Source organism: Coptis chinensis, chromosome 1 (assembly GCF_015680905.1).
Source record: "Coptis chinensis isolate HL-2020 chromosome 1, ASM1568090v1, whole genome shotgun sequence".
Lineage (NCBI taxonomy): Eukaryota > Viridiplantae > Streptophyta > Magnoliopsida > Ranunculales > Ranunculaceae > Coptis > Coptis chinensis.
Window position 1 is genome coordinate 3261992 of NC_141456.1, and position 21549 is coordinate 3283540.

General features: G+C 35.3%; 2 protein-coding genes across 2 annotated transcripts; one reads left to right on the forward strand and one right to left on the reverse strand.

Moving 5' to 3' along the window:
* Positions 1 to 639: 639 nt before the first annotated feature.
* On the reverse strand, positions 640 to 9127 carry LOC147521354 (SNARE-interacting protein KEULE-like). Its single transcript, XM_086559638.1, has 21 exons — positions 8928 to 9127; positions 8262 to 8320; positions 7889 to 7970; positions 7678 to 7756; positions 6855 to 6905; positions 6644 to 6740; positions 6503 to 6535; positions 5697 to 5825; positions 4870 to 5061; positions 4693 to 4780; positions 4484 to 4575; positions 4326 to 4402; positions 3697 to 3793; positions 3238 to 3363; positions 3047 to 3142; positions 2728 to 2847; positions 2540 to 2617; positions 1591 to 1787; positions 1349 to 1439; positions 1157 to 1246; positions 640 to 1005 (listed from the first exon to the last, which is right to left on the reverse strand). The coding sequence occupies exons 1-21, from the start codon at positions 8998 to 9000 to the stop codon at positions 955 to 957; spliced, it is 1998 nt and encodes a 665-aa protein (XP_086415764.1). The 5' UTR covers positions 9001 to 9127; the 3' UTR covers positions 640 to 954.
* A 6247-nt stretch (positions 9128 to 15374) lies between these two features.
* LOC147521355 (putative metal-nicotianamine transporter YSL7) lies at positions 15375 to 19370 on the forward strand. Its single transcript, XM_086558835.1, is given in 7 exon segments — positions 15375 to 15831; positions 16234 to 16397; positions 16757 to 16854; positions 16948 to 17082; positions 17253 to 17442; positions 18089 to 18965; positions 18968 to 19370. Coding segments are annotated over 7 exon segments (2103 nt in total). The 5' UTR covers positions 15375 to 15434; the 3' UTR covers positions 19210 to 19370.
* The last annotated feature ends 2179 nt before the right edge of the window (positions 19371 to 21549 follow it).

A 21549-nucleotide genomic window follows, 5' to 3' on the forward strand; every position in this document is an offset into this window, starting at 1 on the left:
TGACAAAAAAGGCACTATTTTTATCACACTATATTTTTCTAATACAGTAAGATATAACAAATTAGGAAAATATAAAACTAGAAGGGCCTCCCAACCTATGACTGACATGGCGGAATCTAAAGCTCTTTGGTGGCATATTGTTTTAGTAAATTTAAACCGACTCATAGGATCGTCTCTTTTTTTTTGAGTCACACCAATAAAATAGTAGTCAACAAAAACTGTATAGACTGGACACTCAACTGAACTTTTTACGTCTGGCCTATTTATACTATTTGGGATGTTGCAGCGTCATGCCCCTAAACACTTTGTGATTGAACACTTTAACCATTTCACCTAGATTTTTTTATGTTCAGACTATTTGGGCTGCTGGGCTTTTTAAGTCCGCAGACTTGGGCTGAGCCTTTTACAACTGTGCCGACACGGGCAAAATACCAGTATATAACACATCTAAGCTGCAACGCATCTGAAACAAAAGCACTAAGAACGGGATTTGGAACAGATTAAAATAGGGCGAAACAACAGAAAGTGCTAAGAACTTTTATGCCTTTCGTTTTTTATATCTTATTTTTTATGTTATGGGCATGATTGTTAGCTTTGTCATAGAAAGTAGAGAGAGAATTTGAAACAACGCACCTTCACTTTCTTTGGTCTTTGAAGTTTTCATTTTCTCTTGCTATTGTACATAATGAAACATATATACAAAATGAATAATTGGCAGCTTCGACTCGTGAATACCAACCAAAATGCAGTGGAGCTGTGGACAGGTTACACATTATAACATAAACTAGAAAGAAAATGCACGCCCCTGCAATCGAAAAGGCTTTCTGTGACGTACTCCGCAGGAATCTGCATTTCCTCGTCATATACAGTAGATTTACTAGTGAAGGGTAAAATGATGGGTTATAAGCATGAGAAAAACTTATGAACCACAAGAAGGATATCCATGACACTACTTCAAATTTGAAGATCATCTAGCGAAAGTTCTTGAGTCAACATCTTCAGTTTCTGCAACACCAATTTGACAAAAAGTAAATACCTGATTAAAAATTGATTATTTCACGTGCTAGAGCAGAGGTTGCAGATATCAACTTCGTACTCAAGATTCCATTAAGTAAGCTTAATTTTCAAGAAGCTAAAGTACTAATCCATTAACTACCGTAATAAATTGCGGAGGATCATCAAGACTTGATGAACCTAGGATAACTTCCCTCTTGAGCTTTGTGGTGAGCTTGTGACATACGCGCAGCTGCATCAAAGTGCAAAATAAAAAATTATGTGGCATGCAGGAAAACAAAATGAACAACTTACTAACTATTTAAACCAATGAGAAAAGGCTTAAAACTTCCACCTCTGATCGAGTTGCTCCACCAACTATAAATACAAATATTCTCTGGCCCATCCTTTTGAAATCACTAGAAGCATGCCTCAAGATTGAATCACTGAATATAAAACGATAGACCAAAATAAAAAGTATGGAACTTATGTTGGATACAACGAAGCAAAGAAATTGGTAAAAATAGCATTAACAAAAAACCAAAATAAAAACTACAGCATCATAGAATAGTAGAATACACTCTGCAGCATGAATACCTAGAATAGCCATCATCAGAATTACGAGGTCGGGCCCATGTGGCAGTCCGTTTTGATCTCATTGAATGCGCAGTTGGGACTTGGTTGTTTCTTACTGGTGCACTTTGTGTCGTCCCATGGACCGTAGGACTAGGATCGTTCATGCATGGATATTCGTTCTTCGGTAGTTCACCTTTGCTAACTTTTTCCACAAGCTCCTGAATAATGACACACTAGCAATGGTTAAAAACTCCTGTTCATGTCAAATAGAAAAAGTAGATATAGCATGCACCACAAAAAGGTAGGCAGTGTAATTAATATATGTTGAGCATAACTTTGGAATGCAGCTATGTGAATGATTACAGACTGATTTTAGTATTTCAAGGAAAAGCTACTTTAACTAGACAAGTACAATAAACCTCCACTGAAAATTTTGAAATTGTCTGAGTATGAATGAGATTTTCATTAGGTTGGATTACAATTCAGTAATGTCAGTTTAGCAGTCTTTAGGTGTGTCAACCAAGTATATATGTGCATTAGCAATATGCTTTGGTCACGCATAAATTAACAAACCCAATCACAACCAACTAAGTCTTTGTTAATTGTCAGTCATACATTATTATTTGCTATTATTTAAATGTTTTTACTTGATAAAGACATACTTACTTTAGTTCATTAGGAAGTGTCTATGAAAATGAAAACCAAGAGTTAAGAGATGATAATTTGTCGCTTATTCACACTTTCAAATAAATAAATTCCCTTTCTCCGCTGGTTTTATGATTAATTTGTAATTTCAATCTAGTGCTGTTGTAGAATCCTGTCTTTTTGAGTAATGGTTCCCACTCAACATTTGAAACACGACTTCATGATAGTGTTAGGCAGTCATGTTATAGACTTTGCACACATTGTGTTGGCACGACATTTGAAATTACACACGCCCAAATGATAATGAATCTGGAGCTGCATATACCTCTATCAACGGGTAAAACCTGGATAGCTGCCATGTTTCTTCTTCGCCGGTTCGATCTTTTCTAGCTGCATGCTTTCTCTGCTAATGAAGCCAGATTGTGAACAACTTGTGACATATTAACTCTAGAGCTGTCATTAAATGGCAGCTGCATTATCTTATAAAGCCTCAAGTACATATAGATAATTTACCTTCTGTACATCAAACTTCAGGGAGAAACCTCCTGTTGAGTTCTTTTTGGTATCTGATGACCCCTCAAGCAATCTCATATTATGTACAGCATTCATATCATCATGTGATAATCTGGCTAGCTGAAAGCAAACAGTGGTCGATTTTAATTATAAAAGTTCCCTATGCATGTTCTGATAATTAAATGGCGGAAAACATTAGAAGACAAGACTCAAGAGGGGGGGTCTAAACATATACCTAACATACACTTGCCAAAAAAAAACTTCGAAGAAAAAGGAGCAAAAACAAAAACACAGGATAGATGCATCTTGGGGCTCATACCTGCATCAACTTTGAACCTTTGTCAGCCTCAAACTTCTCAGGATAAATGGCCGAGTAGATCATCAGCAGGCGCAACTTATTTTCAGGAGTAGCAAGCTGCAGATACAGGTTATTTGATTTGTTTTAATAGTTAGGCGCACTGAACATCAGCTATTAAGCTTTTTAGCCAAACATCAGTCACTAATAGTCACCTGCTTTGTCCTCAGAAAGGTTATTACTTCCTTTGTTCCTGCATCACCAAAGACAAGATCCTGCTCCAGTTGTCCAAGTTCTCGAAGTTCCAATTCTTTAATAATTCTGTTTATTTTCCCAGCAATCTGCACCATAGCAACATGATTAGCCTGGTCACACATCCTTAAGTACTCCTGACCGGTGACCCAGAAACATAGCACCATAATTGAAGATCCTCTTAATCATTACAATGAAACCTTACTTCATGAACTATTTTGTAATTTTAACAAATGGCAATTCAAAAAGTAACTCTAACACAATATAGAATATTTATAGGAGTATTTAAATTACAATAATATTTCGTAGTACAAATTCACCTCACCACTTTAATCTCAGGTATGTTCAAATGCTCAATATCGTGAAGAGTTGTTTAAAGATGAACAAAACCAAAGTATTCAACTGTATGTTTAAGCACTAACCTCGACATGAAGAGAAAGTTTGTCAATCTGTTCACTATATTGTGGCAATGCTTGAACCATTTTTTGCAAATCCCTTGTCGACAGTTCACTACCATTTCTGTATGACAGTAATACCGGTGAGAAACACATCGCAGCTGGATATACTGTATAATCTAAAAGCAGTAGATCAATAAAACGGTATGGTAGATTTTAAATAAGCACTCTATCAAGATCTTGCATTTCAAATTTCTTTTTGAGGTGTCACACACTCACACCGTGCTTGTGAGGGGTTTACTGGAGATATTAGGCTGCTTGAATTCTACAAGCTATTTGCTGAAATATTTTGTTAAAGGAATACTGCAAAAAAGTTGGGGATAGATTTGCAAAGATAGGCCAATATATTTGCTACAAGGAAATGTTGATAAGGGCCTGGGTTTCACTTGAATGTGTGTTGCAAGGAGCCTAAAATTAAAGGACATCACAGTAAGCCAGAAAGCGCAAAACTGGGCCTAACACGTTCTCGTTTTGATTTATGCAGTGCGGTTTCCTATGCTACGCTGTTCATTGACAAATATTAGCATTTAACGAGCAAAAAAGAAGACTTAAATAGTCAAAGCTGAATAAGATTATAGAGTCCCCATACAACAAACCTTCCACCTTGCTGAATTTGAGCAGCTTTGTTCTTTGACACGAAGTTGGTCATCTTATCATGTAACCGTTCACTAGCCTGCTCAGTAAATCAAGATCAAAAAAACCGCACAGGTGTCATAATTCCAATTAAAAAAACTTTTAGAGACATGACTCGTACATCTGCAATATGTGTATGGCGGAGCTCAAGCCAAATAGGATCATGATCTTCCAAAAGCACCTCCTTCTTCTCTGGTTCACCACCTGACTTTACTAGGAACCTGAAAAGAGAAAGACAATTTTAAGATAAGTTCCCAGATACAGAATATTTTAACAAGACTTGACATAAACTTGAGAACACATCTAGAATCAGAGTTGTAATGGGGAAGCATACCTCGTGAACAAATTTGTTTCCTTCCATATTCAGTAAATCATGGCACATAGCATCATATGTCCATTCATGTATGACAGGGGCAATCTACAAGTACAAATCCAATATACTCAACATTATGTAAATTGAGACGAAGCAGTAATAATACAAATCATTATTGAAGTAATTTCTAAAACCTGATCCACCGATCTATCCAGTATAAGCAACTCGCAGGTTTCTGTCTGAGGAAAGTGGGGTATAGTTGATTTATATTTAGTGAGACAGTTCCAAACAGATGCAGCAAGCTTCGTAGGAACTACATCACGGAGTGTTGTAACAGTTGATGCATCAAGGGATTTGACAGCTCGGTAGCGAACATATGGAAGCTCCTAAAAAATTGAAAACACACAATATAACCTGAGTATAAAACATGAGGAAACCAAATTTACCTACTCTGACATGGTAATGCAGTGGACAGAAGATGCAGTGCTTTAGGTAAAAGAAGACACATAGGGTGTAGCCATAAAAAGTTCTAAAGACTAGAAAGAAAATGTTTCTAGAAAAAGACAAAAACACAATCATGCATGTGATGCCAAAAAATCTACTTCCAGTAAACACTTAAGTGCCAAAAATTCCCTTGATTTCTCTAAAGACAATTACCCAAAAAAAATAACACTTATTCCTAGGCTACAGTTAATTCCTTTAAAATTTCTTGAAGGTTAGTCTTCACAAAATGAGAAACAAGTTTCAACAAAAGGTGTCTGTTAAATAACTCCAACAACAAAGATTATATTCTTTAACCAGAAAAGTGGTAAAATAAAATGGACTTCAAGCGGTATTATGCCTCTAAAGGGCGAAGCGGAGGCGCAAAGCACTGGGTTTCCAAAATAACCTGCAACTATTTTCACTAAAAATGCCACCATAGAAGCCACCTTTGACAACATAATGGCAGCCAACCATAGACATCACGGAACTCTACCAAATTCCAAATAATTAAACAATTTTAGCTCCAACAAATGCATACCCTTAGTGAAGCAAAAACTGTAGCAATGCGACTGGCCATCACGTTCAAACAAGCATCGTAGTGGCGAGAATTCTCAACATTCTCCCCAAAAAGTTCCTCCATTGCTCTCTCATTATCTGTGATAAAACCCTACAGAAGAACTCAAAAGAATATCAATGATTGAGAATTAAAAATATATGGATCCACCGAAACTCGTTGGCAGGAGAAAAATAACAGATTCTGTAAAAGAAAAATGCTTTTTTTCAGGTTGAGATCCAGCTTCATCACCAGACTCATGATAACAAGTTTCAATACAATTGACTAGGGTAAAATATTGGTTTTTCTAATATCATTGTATTTATGGTGAGGGGATCGACCTTAAAAAAATACAAACCATGTTCCTAGTCTCCATAAAAACGTTATATGTGATTAACATTTAGCAAAAGACTATCGTTAATCACCAAAATTATATGTGATTAAACTTTTGCGTCGTTTCTTGCCAATGATTCTTCTCCCATTTAGCCACCACTATCAAGCATCATATGTTACTATCATCTACTCTATGATGACGTGGGTGAAGGCCTATTATCAACTGGATTTTAATCAGTAAGGAAAGTATAGTATCTGTTACAGGATATCAAACTCTCCTCTGCTATATCAGAATTTTAAGGCTATAACATTATTAAAGATAAGTCTCATTCACCCCCCATATGTCTGCTTTTAAACCCTTTTCTTCTAAATAAAGAAATTAGGTGTTCGTTTACATGCTCACCCAGTCCGAATGGACACAAAATGAAGGCAACTAACAAAGGCTGTAAGCACAATACCTGACTATCTATGGCAAAATACTCCAAATTCATCTGCAAGTTCGCACCCAAACGATAAAATATCACTGTTAAGCATATAAACTATCACCAAAAACCAAAAGATTTCTTGTCACTCATAAACAAATAAATTAGGAAAGATACCTCTCTCAATGCACCTATTCGAGGTAATACACTAGTATCATTCTTGATGAGGCCAACCAATTCCTTTGGAATAGGTGAACTAAAGAATATGTATGCCCTGAGAGAAAAACATTAGGCTAGTTAGACAAACAGTTAATTAAAACTCTACCAGATAGAGCATTGAGAACTAGAATAAAATAAATCAATAAATAAATACAGATCTTTCACGTACTTCTTGTACAAAGGCACTCTGCCGGACATGTCAGATAACAGCATCACCACACTGCAAGTGACCAGAAAGCTAAAATCAGAAGAGATTCATTCCTCTAGTTGCAACTAAAGACTACATATTAACACACATACATTTCATGGCTTTCAGGTTCCTAATTTACTCGTATTTTTACTTTATATTTCCCAGCACCAAATGACCAAATCTATCAACATAGGCACATTGCATATTGCCAAAACAGGGCCAATAAGTATCCAACCCTCTAGGCTCTAGCTGCAAAGAAAGACAATAAATAAATTCCACATCTACACCAATATATAAGCTTCTCATTTCCTCACAAACACAGATTATTAAAGTTCTGACCCCCCATAACCTATTCACTCACCGATTTAAGTTTTCTCATTTTCCCAAAACAACGATATGGGAGCTCTTATTTCAATCGGTACAGTGAACTATTAACAATATAGATAAACCCAAAAATGAGGTACATACTACATGGTAGGATAAGGCATCATATATACAGAGGAAACAGAAGCACACAAAGCAAAAGTACCAGTGATCACATCCCACATAATGAAATGGACCAAGAAAAAGCAATAAAGGAGTTCACAAATAAAATATACAAGTCTAGCCATTGAAGTAAACCAAAATGGGAGTGGCAAGCAGCACTAGATGTTATTAAAAGAATATGTCCAAAGAGCTAAGTGAAATATATTAAACACACACACACAAAAGAAGCATTTCTGTCTAACGAGAAGTCGAAAACTAAGAAAATAAAACTCAACAACAACCAAAAAAATAGAAAGAAAGAAGAAGATGTATTTACTTCTCTCTTGAAGGTTGTATGAAGTATATCGCATCCATGGATGGCAATGGCTGTCTTCTTCTGTAAAGGTCTTCCACCACTGAAACAATACATTGAAAATATTCTAAGCCCAGACCAAAAAGAGTAAGAGACTAACACTAGGAAACTTGAACGTGTTCCAGCTATTCCAATACTATATGTCATCACTCTGAAAATCAAAAACTTTTCTTACATGATACTCCTTCATCTGTGATATCCGCCATCTTGCAAGAATAAGACATGACTTTGACAGTGATTTTATCCATAATGAGGACCTGCATGGAGGCAAAATAAATTGACAGTTATAGCTCATGTTTCAAATGACATTATCCAAAGACTATGCTTCCAATCAAGAAAGACCATAGCATTAACAACTTTTGACTTTTGAGCATGGATATATCTAAAATGGTGTAAGAATATGATACTACCAGATTGGTCACAATAAAGGGTAGGTTAAACTATGCGGTATTAGAGCTGATGGGCCAGGAAATGCCCTAAACAATTTATGGAAAGATAAGCAAGCCAATGCAACATGACAACTAATTCATAAGAAAATGTAGAGGTACCTTCCAAGTTGACCTGGAGTCCCCAGTTTTCGTAGATCGAAGCATTTCAATCAACAATCCTGCACAAGGTAGGTATGAGAACTTAACAAGAGTATGACAAATGAAACTAAACACCTAAATGTTTATCTCAAATAAACATTTTGGCGACAATTTCATATTTTGATATAAACAATTTTATTTAAAAATTACCATTATATTTCAAATAAAATATAAATAATATAAAATATCCCGATATCAATAAATATCTATCAATATTTGTCGATATTTAAATTATGATATATCCACGATATTCATATCAAACAATTTCGATAAATATCCCCAAATTTATGATATATCCATATTACATATCCACAATATATAACAATTTTATTTAAATTACCATATCCTCAAATAAATATAAATGGGTATGAGAATATTAAATACAAGAGTACCACAAATGAAACTAAACACCTAAATGTTTATCTCAAACAATGGTGGTAAAAAAAAAACAATTTCAAGGATGAAAAAAGTCCAATCATCATCCAACATATAAAACTCACTTAACTATGTTGTAACGACTTAAATGTAACTTAACAAGAAAATAATTCGAAAATAATAAGCATTGGTCATTTAATTGCGGATATGAAATGAAAATTTGATAAAAAAAAAAAAAAAAAAAAAACTTACGATCACGGCTAATTTGCCTGAAGTTTTTATAATCTCCAGTTTGAGAAGACGAATCAGAATCCGACATAGACATGATCCTCACTCACTCACTCTATTTAATTAAAAAAATTAATGGAAAGATCTAGGGTTTTAGAAATGATGATGATATTTAATGAGAGCGGAAAATAAGGAAAGGGGTTTTTTTTTTTTGAAAATGAGATGAGAGAAAAATTTGAGAGGTGGTTTCGATGAAAGATCGGAGAGGGAAGGAAGAACGAGTCTATGTTGCCGAATTTGACTTGTCTCTTTTCTTGCTACCGTTTATTGTAAGCCGTTGGATTTAAGGATCGAGTTTATGTTGTGTTGTACGATGAAATTCAACGGTTTATTGGTTTTAAGAGGATTTGGACGGTGGTCAAGATTGTATACGTGGTTGCACCTGATATTTACCATCTTCTTACCGGGTCGAGCTTTGGGGATTTAGTTTTAATTAATGTATGTAATCGGGCTCCTTTTGTTTGGTTTTAAATATGGTGATTTAATCTGGCACTCATTGGGCAGCCTCCGGCCCAAGCCCGACAACTAATTCCAATAACAATAGCCCAATACACCCCCCCTCAACACATCAAATCTTTTTAGCATCATCCTCAGGTGAACCCAAAAAAAAAAAAAAATAAAAAAAAAAAAAGTTTCGAAGTTTTTTTTCAAATGTTGAGTTGTGAATCAACAATGAGAATTGAAGTTGGCACTTCACCCAATTCGAGTTGTCTCTCGTTTGAGTATATACCCAAAATTAATTAAACTTTATTAGGTTGATTAAATTTGATTGGGTGGAAGATTGAGTTGATTAAACTATATTGTGGTGGATAAAATTGGGTTGATTAAACTTGATGATTTCAAACTTGATATTTTTTGGAGTTTGGGTTTATTGATTAAACTTGAGTTATCAACGCTTTGCTCAAGTTTGATGAAGTCGTTTTGAGTTTGAAAAAAAAAAAAAATAACTAACTAACATTTTCATAAAAGCTTTTGCAATTAGTTATGTTGTCTCATTATTTGTAAAACTTCGTTATCATTATTAATAAAAATTTATTTTTTAAATAAAAAAAAAAATCCCGATGTTTTATGAACTCACTTATCGTTCAGAGTATACCATTCGGAGCAATCTTAAAGCTATTTGGCTTATTTCAAAACCCTATCTTAGCTGTGTGGGTTTTTTTTTTTTAGGTTTTGATGTGTGGATTTTGCAATCATGTATATAATATCATTGTTTCAGCGAAGCTTCACTTTTGATGGCCCAACGTGCATTGTAATTGAGTCAATCTATGAACTTGAGCAAGTAGTATAATAAGTGATGGCATAATTAAGGATTGTATATATTGAATTTTATCAAAGCCAGTAACTTCACATTGCTGGTGATATCTCATGCACTCTTGGAAGGCCTCGTTTTAATTAACATGCATATTTGATTTTTTTGGTAGACCAGAATACTTGATTCTCACCACATCAAGAAGACATATGTTAATGTTTGGCAGTTGTTTAGTTTAATGTAACTTATTGTGTGTGGACAAAAATGTATAGTGTACTTTTATTATGCTGTTAATTAGGGTCTCCGTAGATACAAATTAGTATTGCTAGCTATCGACTTGAGAAGTTGAGAGACACGGGCTTAAAACCAATAACTATAATAAAAAGATTTGACTTATCCTAATTTTACTACTATTTTATTTTTTTATTTTCTTTGATCAATTTAAATACTATTTCATAAATAACTTCAATATATAGCACTTCGTGCCTTCGATAATACCTAAAGTATAAATATTGAACATGCAAGTTTTGAACATAGGCTACACATACAACAACGTATAGTACCACTTCAAAATAAAATGTCTACAAATTTCCACATAGCCTACACATTTGAAAATATTTGAGTGTACCAAGTTGAATGCCACAAACAACATAATAAACACCTCATAACAAACCGTGTTGTAGGCACGGGTAATACCTAGTCTATATAATAAAACAATTTGGTTTTTAAATGGTTTGTGTGAAGCCTACATCGGATGGCTAATAGTTAATACAATCAATACATATGACGGTAGACCGGCACAATTAAAGAGTAAGTTTATTCCAATTAGAAAATAATCTTTATGAAAACATACTCAAACAAATTACTACTAACTTATCTATAATTTATGAAACTTATTTAAATTTTAACTTATCTAAAGTTATCTAAATTCTAATGTACTGATGATATTAATCCTCATAGCTTTCTTATCGACAAACTCTCCATAGCCTTCTCCAGACTGGCCAACACCTCTTCAACTCACATATTACTTACTTCTCAATCTCGATCAGCGGACTTCGTAGGTACAATCACTTTCTTCCTTTTTCACAAACTTTCTATAGAGTATTAGTGCGATTGGAAAACTCCCAACACTTATTATAAACTCATACAACTAAACACGAAGGATTTTGGAATTACTACTAACTTATCTAAGAAATCTTCGTTATCAACGCTAACTTATCTAAGAATTATTCGTTATCAACGCTTATTAGGGAATGTTAATTTATGTATTTTATTGCCTTTTCATAATTCTAGCTATCAACATTGGTTGGCTTATTTGACTAAGCAAACACCAAGCAATTGATTTTTCCCATCGCACACATAGATCTATTCCCAAGTGGTGATAATGGTAGTCAGGTTAATTACCACTTATGGTCTGGCGGGGTTCAAAAGGAAGCCTAGATAACGCAGTAATGAGAGGCCTATCATAGGCATCACCTGATCACCATGATCAATTGTTGCTCTATTACTTGGCACACCATATCTAGGCCATCCAGTTAAGAATCTTTAATTCATTTTTTTTCTTGGATTGTGTTTCCTAAAACTTATTGGCACCCCATTCTGCATTCGTGCGTGATGATGGCAAATGAATCTGTAATCTTTTATATAATATCATTTTGTTTTCTACATATCTTGTAGGTGACATTATCTATGTAGTTAGTGACCGTAATTTTTTTCAGTTGCTTGAATTGGGGAATGGAGACTATGCCTGCAACAAATAGTTGAAGTATATATATATATTAATATATGGAAAACCAAGGCTGCAACAACTAAATGTTCGATGGTGCCAAATATTCTTCATTTTGCCTCCTTGCGTGCCATTGAGTTATACTAGCATCAATTGAACATTTGAGTGTTATGAAATTGGGTTTTATGTGTTGAAGGATATGAACACTTAATTATATTTATCTCAACATTTAGACATTTTGTGGATACTCAAAATTTTGCAGGAGCATGATACAAATAGATAATGGTACTCACTTTTTACAACATATCATTCTTCAATTTCGTGTAAGCAAATGTTCAATATGCTGATCTGTGCAAGTGTGCATGTAGGTGTTTGATAGAGAAAGGACAATTATAATCCATGTTAAAGTGATTTGCTACTTAAGATGCCTCCAATAATCCATGAACTCTTATGGGTATGCTCCCAATAATCGAAATTAATGACTCCCCTTTCATATGAGTTTGCTCTCGGGGTGGGCTGAGGTAATTTAGTTCCATCAGCTGTTATCCATAAAGCTTTGTGAGCTAAGAAGAAAAGTTGAAGACAAGGGTAATTTCTAGATCACGTTACTATACATTCGTATTGTAAAAATGTCATTCAAGTTAGATCAATTTTGTACGATTATTTGAAAACATATGTAATTTTTTATCGTCTCCACGAAGACTAAATGTAATTTTTAGTGTTGACATCCTGAGTGTGAAAGGCACCCATAATGACTTGAGTGGCGTAGCCACGGGTTAAATTATAGCATATAACATAAGAGCTTTTGCAAATACAATCCCCCCCCCCCCCCTTAACAAATACGTGGGCCTGTGGGGGTGAATAAGAAATGGACATGTGTGTCAGTTGCGTGTCAATAGTACTTACTCATGGCTAACCATGGTTAACAACAAAAACATTTGGGTGTGATCATAGCAGCATTAATGCACCGGATCCCACAACTCCCACATTAAGCGTGTTTGGACGAAAGTAAGATTAGGATGGGTGACTTCAAGACCCTAAGTCCTTGTGTTCCCCCTCATTGTAGCAGTCTTGCCGACTAAAAAAGTCGGTAAAATTTTGGGTGATGATGATTTCGATCATTTAAAAAAAAAAAAAAAAAAAAAAAACAATAACAAAAATATTTTTAATTAGTATCATAGTATGTAGTACACTTCCAACAAAAAGTAACAAAAATGGTTATTCATTTTTAATTAGTATCAAAACCCAAAAGTATGTAACTGTACACTTCCAAAAAAAAAAAAAAAAAAAATAGAACAAAGGTAGCCCCTATTGTTGAATCCTGCATCCGCCCCTGGTTATTCTGATAAATTATTGTACATAAAGGTTAGCCTGACGGCCTATTTCTCTGTATAATCACTCTATTTTGATTCCTTTAAAACCATGGTCAATCATATTTGATGCATTGCATTTAGTCACAAATATGCACACCGAATTATCATATATGTTATTAACTTCTTATACATGCTTCATGCACAAAATCAAGAATTATCAAAGTTAACACAACAATATTTTCAACATCTATCTGACTCATGAATTGAATCAGGCATTTTAAGATGGGTTCTGTTATTGACAGACCCAATTTTGTGTTGGGAAGACCCCAATCCAATTTGGAGTCTGTAATTATGTTGGGCAAACATATGTTAATTATACAAACCCCCGAACAAAAATAAACTAAACACCATTCTATAACAATTGATTTATGGCTTTAAAATTTGTTAGATAAGTTACCAAGATTTGAGAAGATTTAGAAGGCTAAATTGAAGAATTAAGATCGATTGATTTTGGGCTTTTGGGGAAATTGTTACGATCCAGAGAAGGGAAGAAAGTTTTGGAAACCCAACCTTAGTGAAGTTATTACTGTTAATTTACTATTGTTTTGGAATATAAACCCAATCTTAGTTTATTTTAAGTGGAATTAATAATATGAAATATGTGACATTTATCATAGACAATTGTTTGATTTTACTAGCTTCTATTTGAAAAGAGTAAACAAATAAAAACAATTGTCACGACACACACAATCAAGGTTTCACAATAATATTACCAATTTTCTAGCTGTAATCATTAGAGAATGTTTTTTTTCCAATCGACTCTTTAGCATAATATCAACCATCAAGGCCAATTTTCCAAAACGACATGACTGGGTCAATTCAAGCCTTTTTAGTCGACTCTGCAGTGCCGTGCCAAGTCCAATTTTACGAGCGACTTGAGACGAACCAAATGGGCTCCCATAGATGACTTGGTTGGGTCGATTGACATCAATAATATTTCTCTGGCTAGACACTAACAGGATCGACACCATCAAATCGGTTGAAAATTTATCCAGCAATTGAAAAGTGTTATGGAACATTTATATTGGGCCGACTCTACAACATTGATTTGGAGCGATTTCTGCGGCATGGTGGAGTCATTTGGTGTGATTTGTGCGACCCATCTTGTAAATCATTTTTAAAATCTTCAAATCCAATTAAATTGTTGAATAAACTTAAAACCTGAATTCAAAAAACACAATTATGCCAATTGAAAAAGACAAACAAAATTAAAACTTTATTTTATTGCATGGGATAATCATTAAATTGTTTGTCAATTTCTTTACTTCAACCAACTATTAAAAAAAAATACAAGAAAATTATTTCAAAATGTTCTTCATCATTAAGTGGTCGATAAATTTTGAGAGTTAGGAGAAGGTGTGAGTAAATTAATTGAGCTTTGAGAGATGGAGGGAAAGAGAGTTGGGTTTAAAAGAGTGTATGATGATGTGGAAGATGGTAAGGGCAATACAAGGTTGCAATAGGTGACTATAATTGGTAGTTGGGGGGTGCCGAACACAAAACGTATTTTTAAGGATAATAACAAATTTGTAATAATTTTTTTTTTTTTTTTGTCTGCCCAACACAAAATAGAAAGTGCCCATAGCGAATACCTTTAACATTCATTCCTTTTGATTGCCACACTGCCCCTATATGGTAGAAATTTAATTTTTTTCACACGGTTGTAATTTGTAATTTGTAAAGTTGTAAAACACTAATATGAAAGCTGTCACCATTTAACTATTTATTCCCATTCATACACAAATTTCATCAAAGCTGTCACCACTAAACATTTATTAAGATTCCTAGTTAGCTATCTCTCCTTTTTCAGTTTTCACCGCTACAAATGACAATATGAGTATGGAACATCCTATGAAATGAAAAAACTAATAGATTCTAGATTAATAACAGCCATTAGATTAATGATCAATGATTATGAGACCTTTGATTAGAAGCTCACGTACATGCAAGGACTCCTAATGCAATAAAATACTGCATGATCTCCGGAAGAAACGATCTATATAAAGAAACAAACAACTCAGAGATTCCCCACTTTTATCTCTCTCTCTCTCTCATATAGATACTTGTTTCTGTTACATTGAGAGTATATTTGTTGTAGAGAAAAGTTCAACACAATCAAAATGGCTTGCGTTAGAAAACCAGGAGAAGCTGAAGAAGAACAAAGAGTAGAAAAAATAGAGGACGGAAAGGAAAGACATGGAGAAGAAGCATTATCAGAAGAGCAAATATTTGAAGAGAAAGAAGAAGTTCTTCCATGGAGAGGTCAACTTTCGTTCAGAGCAATTTTTGTGAGCCTTGTGTTGGGATTTGTTTTCTCCTTCATTGTGATGAAACTCAACGTGACTACTGGTATTATTCCATCTCTTAACGCCGCTGCTGGGTTGTTGGGATTTTTTTTGGTCAAGATGTGGATTTCTGTGCTTTCTGTGTTTGGGATTGAGAGCAAAAAATTTACGCGACAAGAGAATACTGTTATTCAAACATGCGTTGTTGCATCTTCTGGCATTGCTTTCAGCAGTAAGACTTTCTTAATTACTCTTAGGCTTTTTTGTTTTGAGTCTTTACTGTTTTTTTCCATTATGGCCATATAACACGTTTCTCTAATATTTCAGTAAAATGATAGAAAATGTAACTTTTTGGTCCTAGGCCAGTTGATCCCCTGTGATTGGCATGAAACAGGTACATACCTTTCCACAACACGACCATAGCCGCTATATACTAATATCCTTTTATCCTATATCACTTGTCCAACTCATGAATATTAAATTAGGTGCCAAATTATGTATATATGCCAAATTTCCTCTGAAGCTTGTACGTATTGCGCAATACATGAACATAATCTTAATTTACTCGATATAACTTTTTATTACATACAAAATAATTGATCTTCCTAGCTACATTATGTACTATGATGATCAGGTGGCTATGCGTCTTACATTCTGGGGATGTCAGAGAGGATTGCTGCTCAGTCAGGCACCAGAGACACACCGGATAATGTTAAGGCTCTGAAGTTACCATGGATGATGGTATTTACCTTGGCTGTGAGCTTTGTTGGGCTATTCTCCATCGTTCCTTTGAGAAAGGCGAGTGTCTAGTTCTAAATTCTGCCTTTCCACAATAGTGATTATTTTATCTATGAACTTCTGTGCACCCCTTACATCTATATATCTATGAACAATTATGTAAGGTAGTCAGATATTACTATATTAGACAAATGGTTTCGATGACAAAAACCAAAGGTTTTTTTGCGAACATTTTAGCTAATTTTACTTCTGCACATAAGCATGTTTATATTTGACTACATTTAGCATCTAAGACATGGTCATTGCATTGTTAGAAGTTGCTTGCTTCGAAGCGTAAATTAGCAATATATATTGTTGAACTCATGATAGATTATAATAAATCTTATTGGATTGTGTTCATATTCTTTACCTTTTCGCAGATCATGATCCTTGATTACAAGTTGACATATCCAAGTGGAACTGCAACCGCAAACCTTATCAACAGTTTCCACACTCCCAAGGGAGCCAAGCTAGCAGGGTAAGAATTCAAAATCCTCTTTCGTTTTGCTTATAATCCTTGTATTCATCTATTCATATCTTTTTACTTATATTTACGTGAAAATCTCCACAGGAAGAAAGTGAAAAACCTAGCCAAATGGTTTGCTGCTAGCTTCAGTTTCTCTTTCTTCCAATGGTTCTTTGCTGCTTCTGAAGGCTGTGGTTTTTCAAACTTCCCTACCTTTGGTCTCCAAGCCTTTAAACAACGGTATGATTATTCTCTTCCCCGTGTTATTTACTATTACGTATGGGGAAATGAAAAATGGAAAATTATTAAGTAACAGTAAGGAAAAAAAGGGTTCTAATAATCTAATTGTTTGATCCTGATTTCAATCAGTGTTCCATATTCTCATCCTATTGCTGATTTGTGTTTTACAGGTTCTACTTTGATTTCTCCTCCACGTATGTTGGTGTTGGAATGCTCTGCCCTTATAGCATAAACATATCTATGCTTTTTGGGGCTATCGTATCATGGGGAATCATGTGGCCACTTATTGAAAAGAAGAAAGGTTCTTGGTACTCTGCAGAACTTTCATCGGGGAATCTTGGCTCCATACAAGGATACAGGGTACATTTTCCTACGCATTATATATGTATAGATGATAAGGTGGATAGAGCTTAGTTCTGTGATACCATGTTGAATACTTAGACCGGTTTGCAAAATCTTGTTGTGTCAATCTCAAGAATCCAGATCCGTTCCTCCCAAGAGAACTGGAATATAGCAACACCCTAATCGTTCTAGACTCTGATTCTCTACAAAGTTAGTTTCCAATAGACCAGTGATCTCAGTGTGTATTTGTGTACGATGATCTGGTTTGCTTTTGTAGGGTTAGTTAGGGATACTAGGCCCAGTCCTTTTTTGCAAAACACAAGACTGCAGGGCAGATTCTAGGTTGTAATTGTGTTTTGAAGTATAATAATTTTACCACTTCAAAAAGTATGCATGTATCATACATATTCGGATATTTGCTCAGTCACACTTCAATTATACCAAGAGGCCTTAATATTTTGTAGCTTACTTGTTCAAATCCTAATTGTTAGGACTAACATCAGAACGGAATGGCAGTATCTTTAATATATCACATGTTCAGGGAACTGCATTGCTCCTTCGACTTGCTTAGCACTTGCTCCCAGTTCTCTAGCTTTTAATATAAATTTTTATCGTCATTTATCATCCCATTAACGATACGATGCTTTTTTTTTTTCGCAAACAGGTTTTTATAGCCATTGCTATCATTCTTGGAGATGGACTATTCCACTTTGTCCATGTCTTTACAAGAGTGATATACGACTTATGCAAAGCCTCCTGGAACAACTCAAACGATTCATCTTCTGTTAATCCTGTTTCTGGTGACCGTGATTACAAGACTACTGCAATGAGTTATGATGATGAACGCCGCACTCAGTACTTCAAGAAAGACCAGATTCCATTGTCCTATGCATTGATTGGTTACATATCATTGGCGTTGATCTCCACTATGGTTGTTCCCATTATTTTTCACCAATTAAAACGGTACCAGATACTTGTTATATACATAATAGCCCCGGTGTTGGCCTTTTGCAACTCATATGGATGTGGTCTCACCGACTGGTCTCTGGCTTCAAGCTATGGCAAGATTGCAATCATAGTATTGGCTGCTTGGGTCGGTGACAATGGAGGCGTGATAGCAGGCCTTGCTGCATGTGGTGTTATGATGAGCATTGTATCGACTGCATCAGATCTAATGCAGGACTTCAAGACTGGTTATTTAACCCTTGCTTCCCCACGATCCATGTTTTGCAGTCAGATAATTGGGACATTAATAGGATGCCTTACCGCGCCTGTAGTCTTTTGGATATTCTTTTACAAAGCGTACCCCGACTTGGGCCTGAAAAACAGTGCTTATCCCGCGCCTTTTGGTGAAGTATATCGTGGCATTGCCCTTATTGGTGTTGAAGGCACCTCTGCCCTACCAAAGTACTGCCTTCATTTATGCCTTGGGTTTTTCATTGGTGCCATTGTACTGAATGCCATCCAAGAACTTCTGGTGCACAACAAATGCAGGGCTGCCAAGTTCGTACCAAGTGCAATGGCCATGGCAATCCCATTCTATTTGGGGGCTACTTCACAATTGATATGTGCCTTGGAAGCTTGTTAAAATTCGTGTGGGAGAAGAAGAACAAGGCGGAGGCTGAGGCGTACGTGCCTGCAACAGCATCAGGATTGATATGCGGAGACTCGTTGTGGGGGATGCCATCAGCCATACTCTCTTTGGTTAATGTGAAACCTCCTCTGTGCATGAAGTTCTTGTCTTTTGCTGACAATCGAAGGGTTGACCAGTTTTTGGAAGGTTAAATGGTGGAAATGCCACAAGGTTCACTGGCATCCTCGAAGTTTGTGTCTGTAGATAAGGTAGTTAGTCTCACTTTATTGGGTCTGGTTATTTGTTTTAGTTGGCTGTAAGTTTGTTCTTACCGGCTTGAAATATATTTGTTTTAGGCTTATTTTACTTTTGGCATCCCTGTCTAGTCTCCACTCTCCAGTCCTCCAAATAGTTCATGTACTGTTTCTTACTATACGTCTATACCTAAAGTGTTTAGTTCATCCAAAGTTCATGTACTGTTTCTTACTATGCCTAAAGTGTTTAGTTCATCCAAAGGGATAATTTTTAAGCCCCTTAATTTTATATTTTCAGGTCATGCCAATGTCTCTTTGTTTGATGAGTATATACAGTGAAACTGGAAACTGAAAACAGTCCCAGAGGGTTTCGAGCTAGAAAAACTTGGCTGGGACTTTTGAACTGTGGCCTCTTTTTGTTTTTAGCATAGCTGAAAATATCGATCGAGATATTGATATGTTGGCGATATATATCAGTATTTGGGATATCCGATATGGATATATTTTGACATATCGGTTGGATATATTGATACTGTTTTTGAACCGATATATATCGGATTTTCCAATATATTGAGATATATCAATAGATATATATTGTTGACTTTGACCAATCTTTGACCAATTTTTGTTAATATTTTCGATATTTCTAATATATATCGGTTTATAACATCGATATTTATAATAATTTACAATATATCGACATATAAATTTTTTTTTGACAAATCAACTAAAAGATATATATCAACCGATATATATCGTTTTTTGAGGGGTCAGGTATATCATTGAATATCGAAATATTAGGCTAGTTCTGAGTACACAATGAAAATTGTAATCGTACAAGGCATTTGTTACAAAAGTTAGTTATTGCTATTCGTTTGATATCCAATTTCAATTCCAGCCGGATTTGGTACAGAAGTTAAAGATGGGATTTAGAGCATTTTTAGGAGAGCAACCAAAAAAACACCAAAATTTTGAACAAAAAAAACACCAAACCAAAAAAATACCAAACAACTTTAGGAGCAACATCAAAAAAACACCAAGCAACTACGCGTTTTCGCCAAAACCGCGTCATATAGCCCACGCGGTTTTGCCAAAACCGCTCCATAAAAGCCCATCTTACAGGTCCAAGCCCATGCGGTTTTGCCAAAACCGCACGGTTTTCCAGAAACCGCGTGCTATAACCATTTAACTCTCTTGGTTTTGCGATGTTCTCTTCATTTTTCATGTTCCCTCTCATCTAAACTCATCTCCTTGAGCCAAAAAAATAAAAACACTACCAAAACTCTTGAAGATTTTTTCAATGGATCATTCATCTTCTTCTGATTCTTCATCGAGCTCGAGCTCTTCAAATGATAACACTGCAGTTAAAACTCGTAAATTAGTGGCTATTCCTCTACCTTTGGTTCGACATCGTTTGAGTTTATTGCGTCAGCAAGAAGCGGAGTCTTCTTATAGACCACATGGTGGTTCGAAGAAAGAAAGAAAATATAAGCCTCGTCAGTACGAGGCAACACTGGCTCGTGTAAATGCTAACTACTTCGGCGCAAATCCTATATTTCGTGACCACGACTTTTGACGTCAATTTCGTATGGGTCAGTCATTATTTACTCGTATTTTCAATCATCTTAATCATAATGTACCATATTTTCAACAAAAAGTTAATTGTGCGGGTAAGTTTGGGATTAACCCAAAAATAAAAGTAATTGCTGCTATATGAATGCTTGCTTATGGGACTGCCGCTGATCTAGTAGATGATATGTTACATGTTGTTGAGGCAACTGTTCATGAATGCATGCGCTATTTCTGTGATTGAATTATTAGAATTTTTGGAGGTGAATACTTGCGCAAACCAAATGCTGCAGATATTAAACGTTTGCTTAAAGAGTTTGAGGAACGCGGATGGCCTGGAATGGTAGGAAGCATTGATTGCATGCACTGGCAATGGAAGAATTGCCCATCCGCGTGGCAAGGGTCTCACACTGGCCATAAACATAAACCAACAGTGATTTTGGAGGCAGTTTGCCGATCGTGACGCATAGATTTGGCATGTTTTTTTTGGAATGACGGCTTCTCACAATGATCTTAATGTGCTTGACCGCTCACCAATATTTGATGATATAGTCAATGATGAAGCTATTCCTTGTAACTACACTGTGAATGACCATCATTATGATATGAGCTATTACTTGGCTGACGGTATTTATCTTAATTATGCCACCTTGATTCAAACGATTGCTAAACCGACTATTGTACAAGACAAACATTTTGCAAAGAAGCAAAAAGCTGCTAGAAAAGACA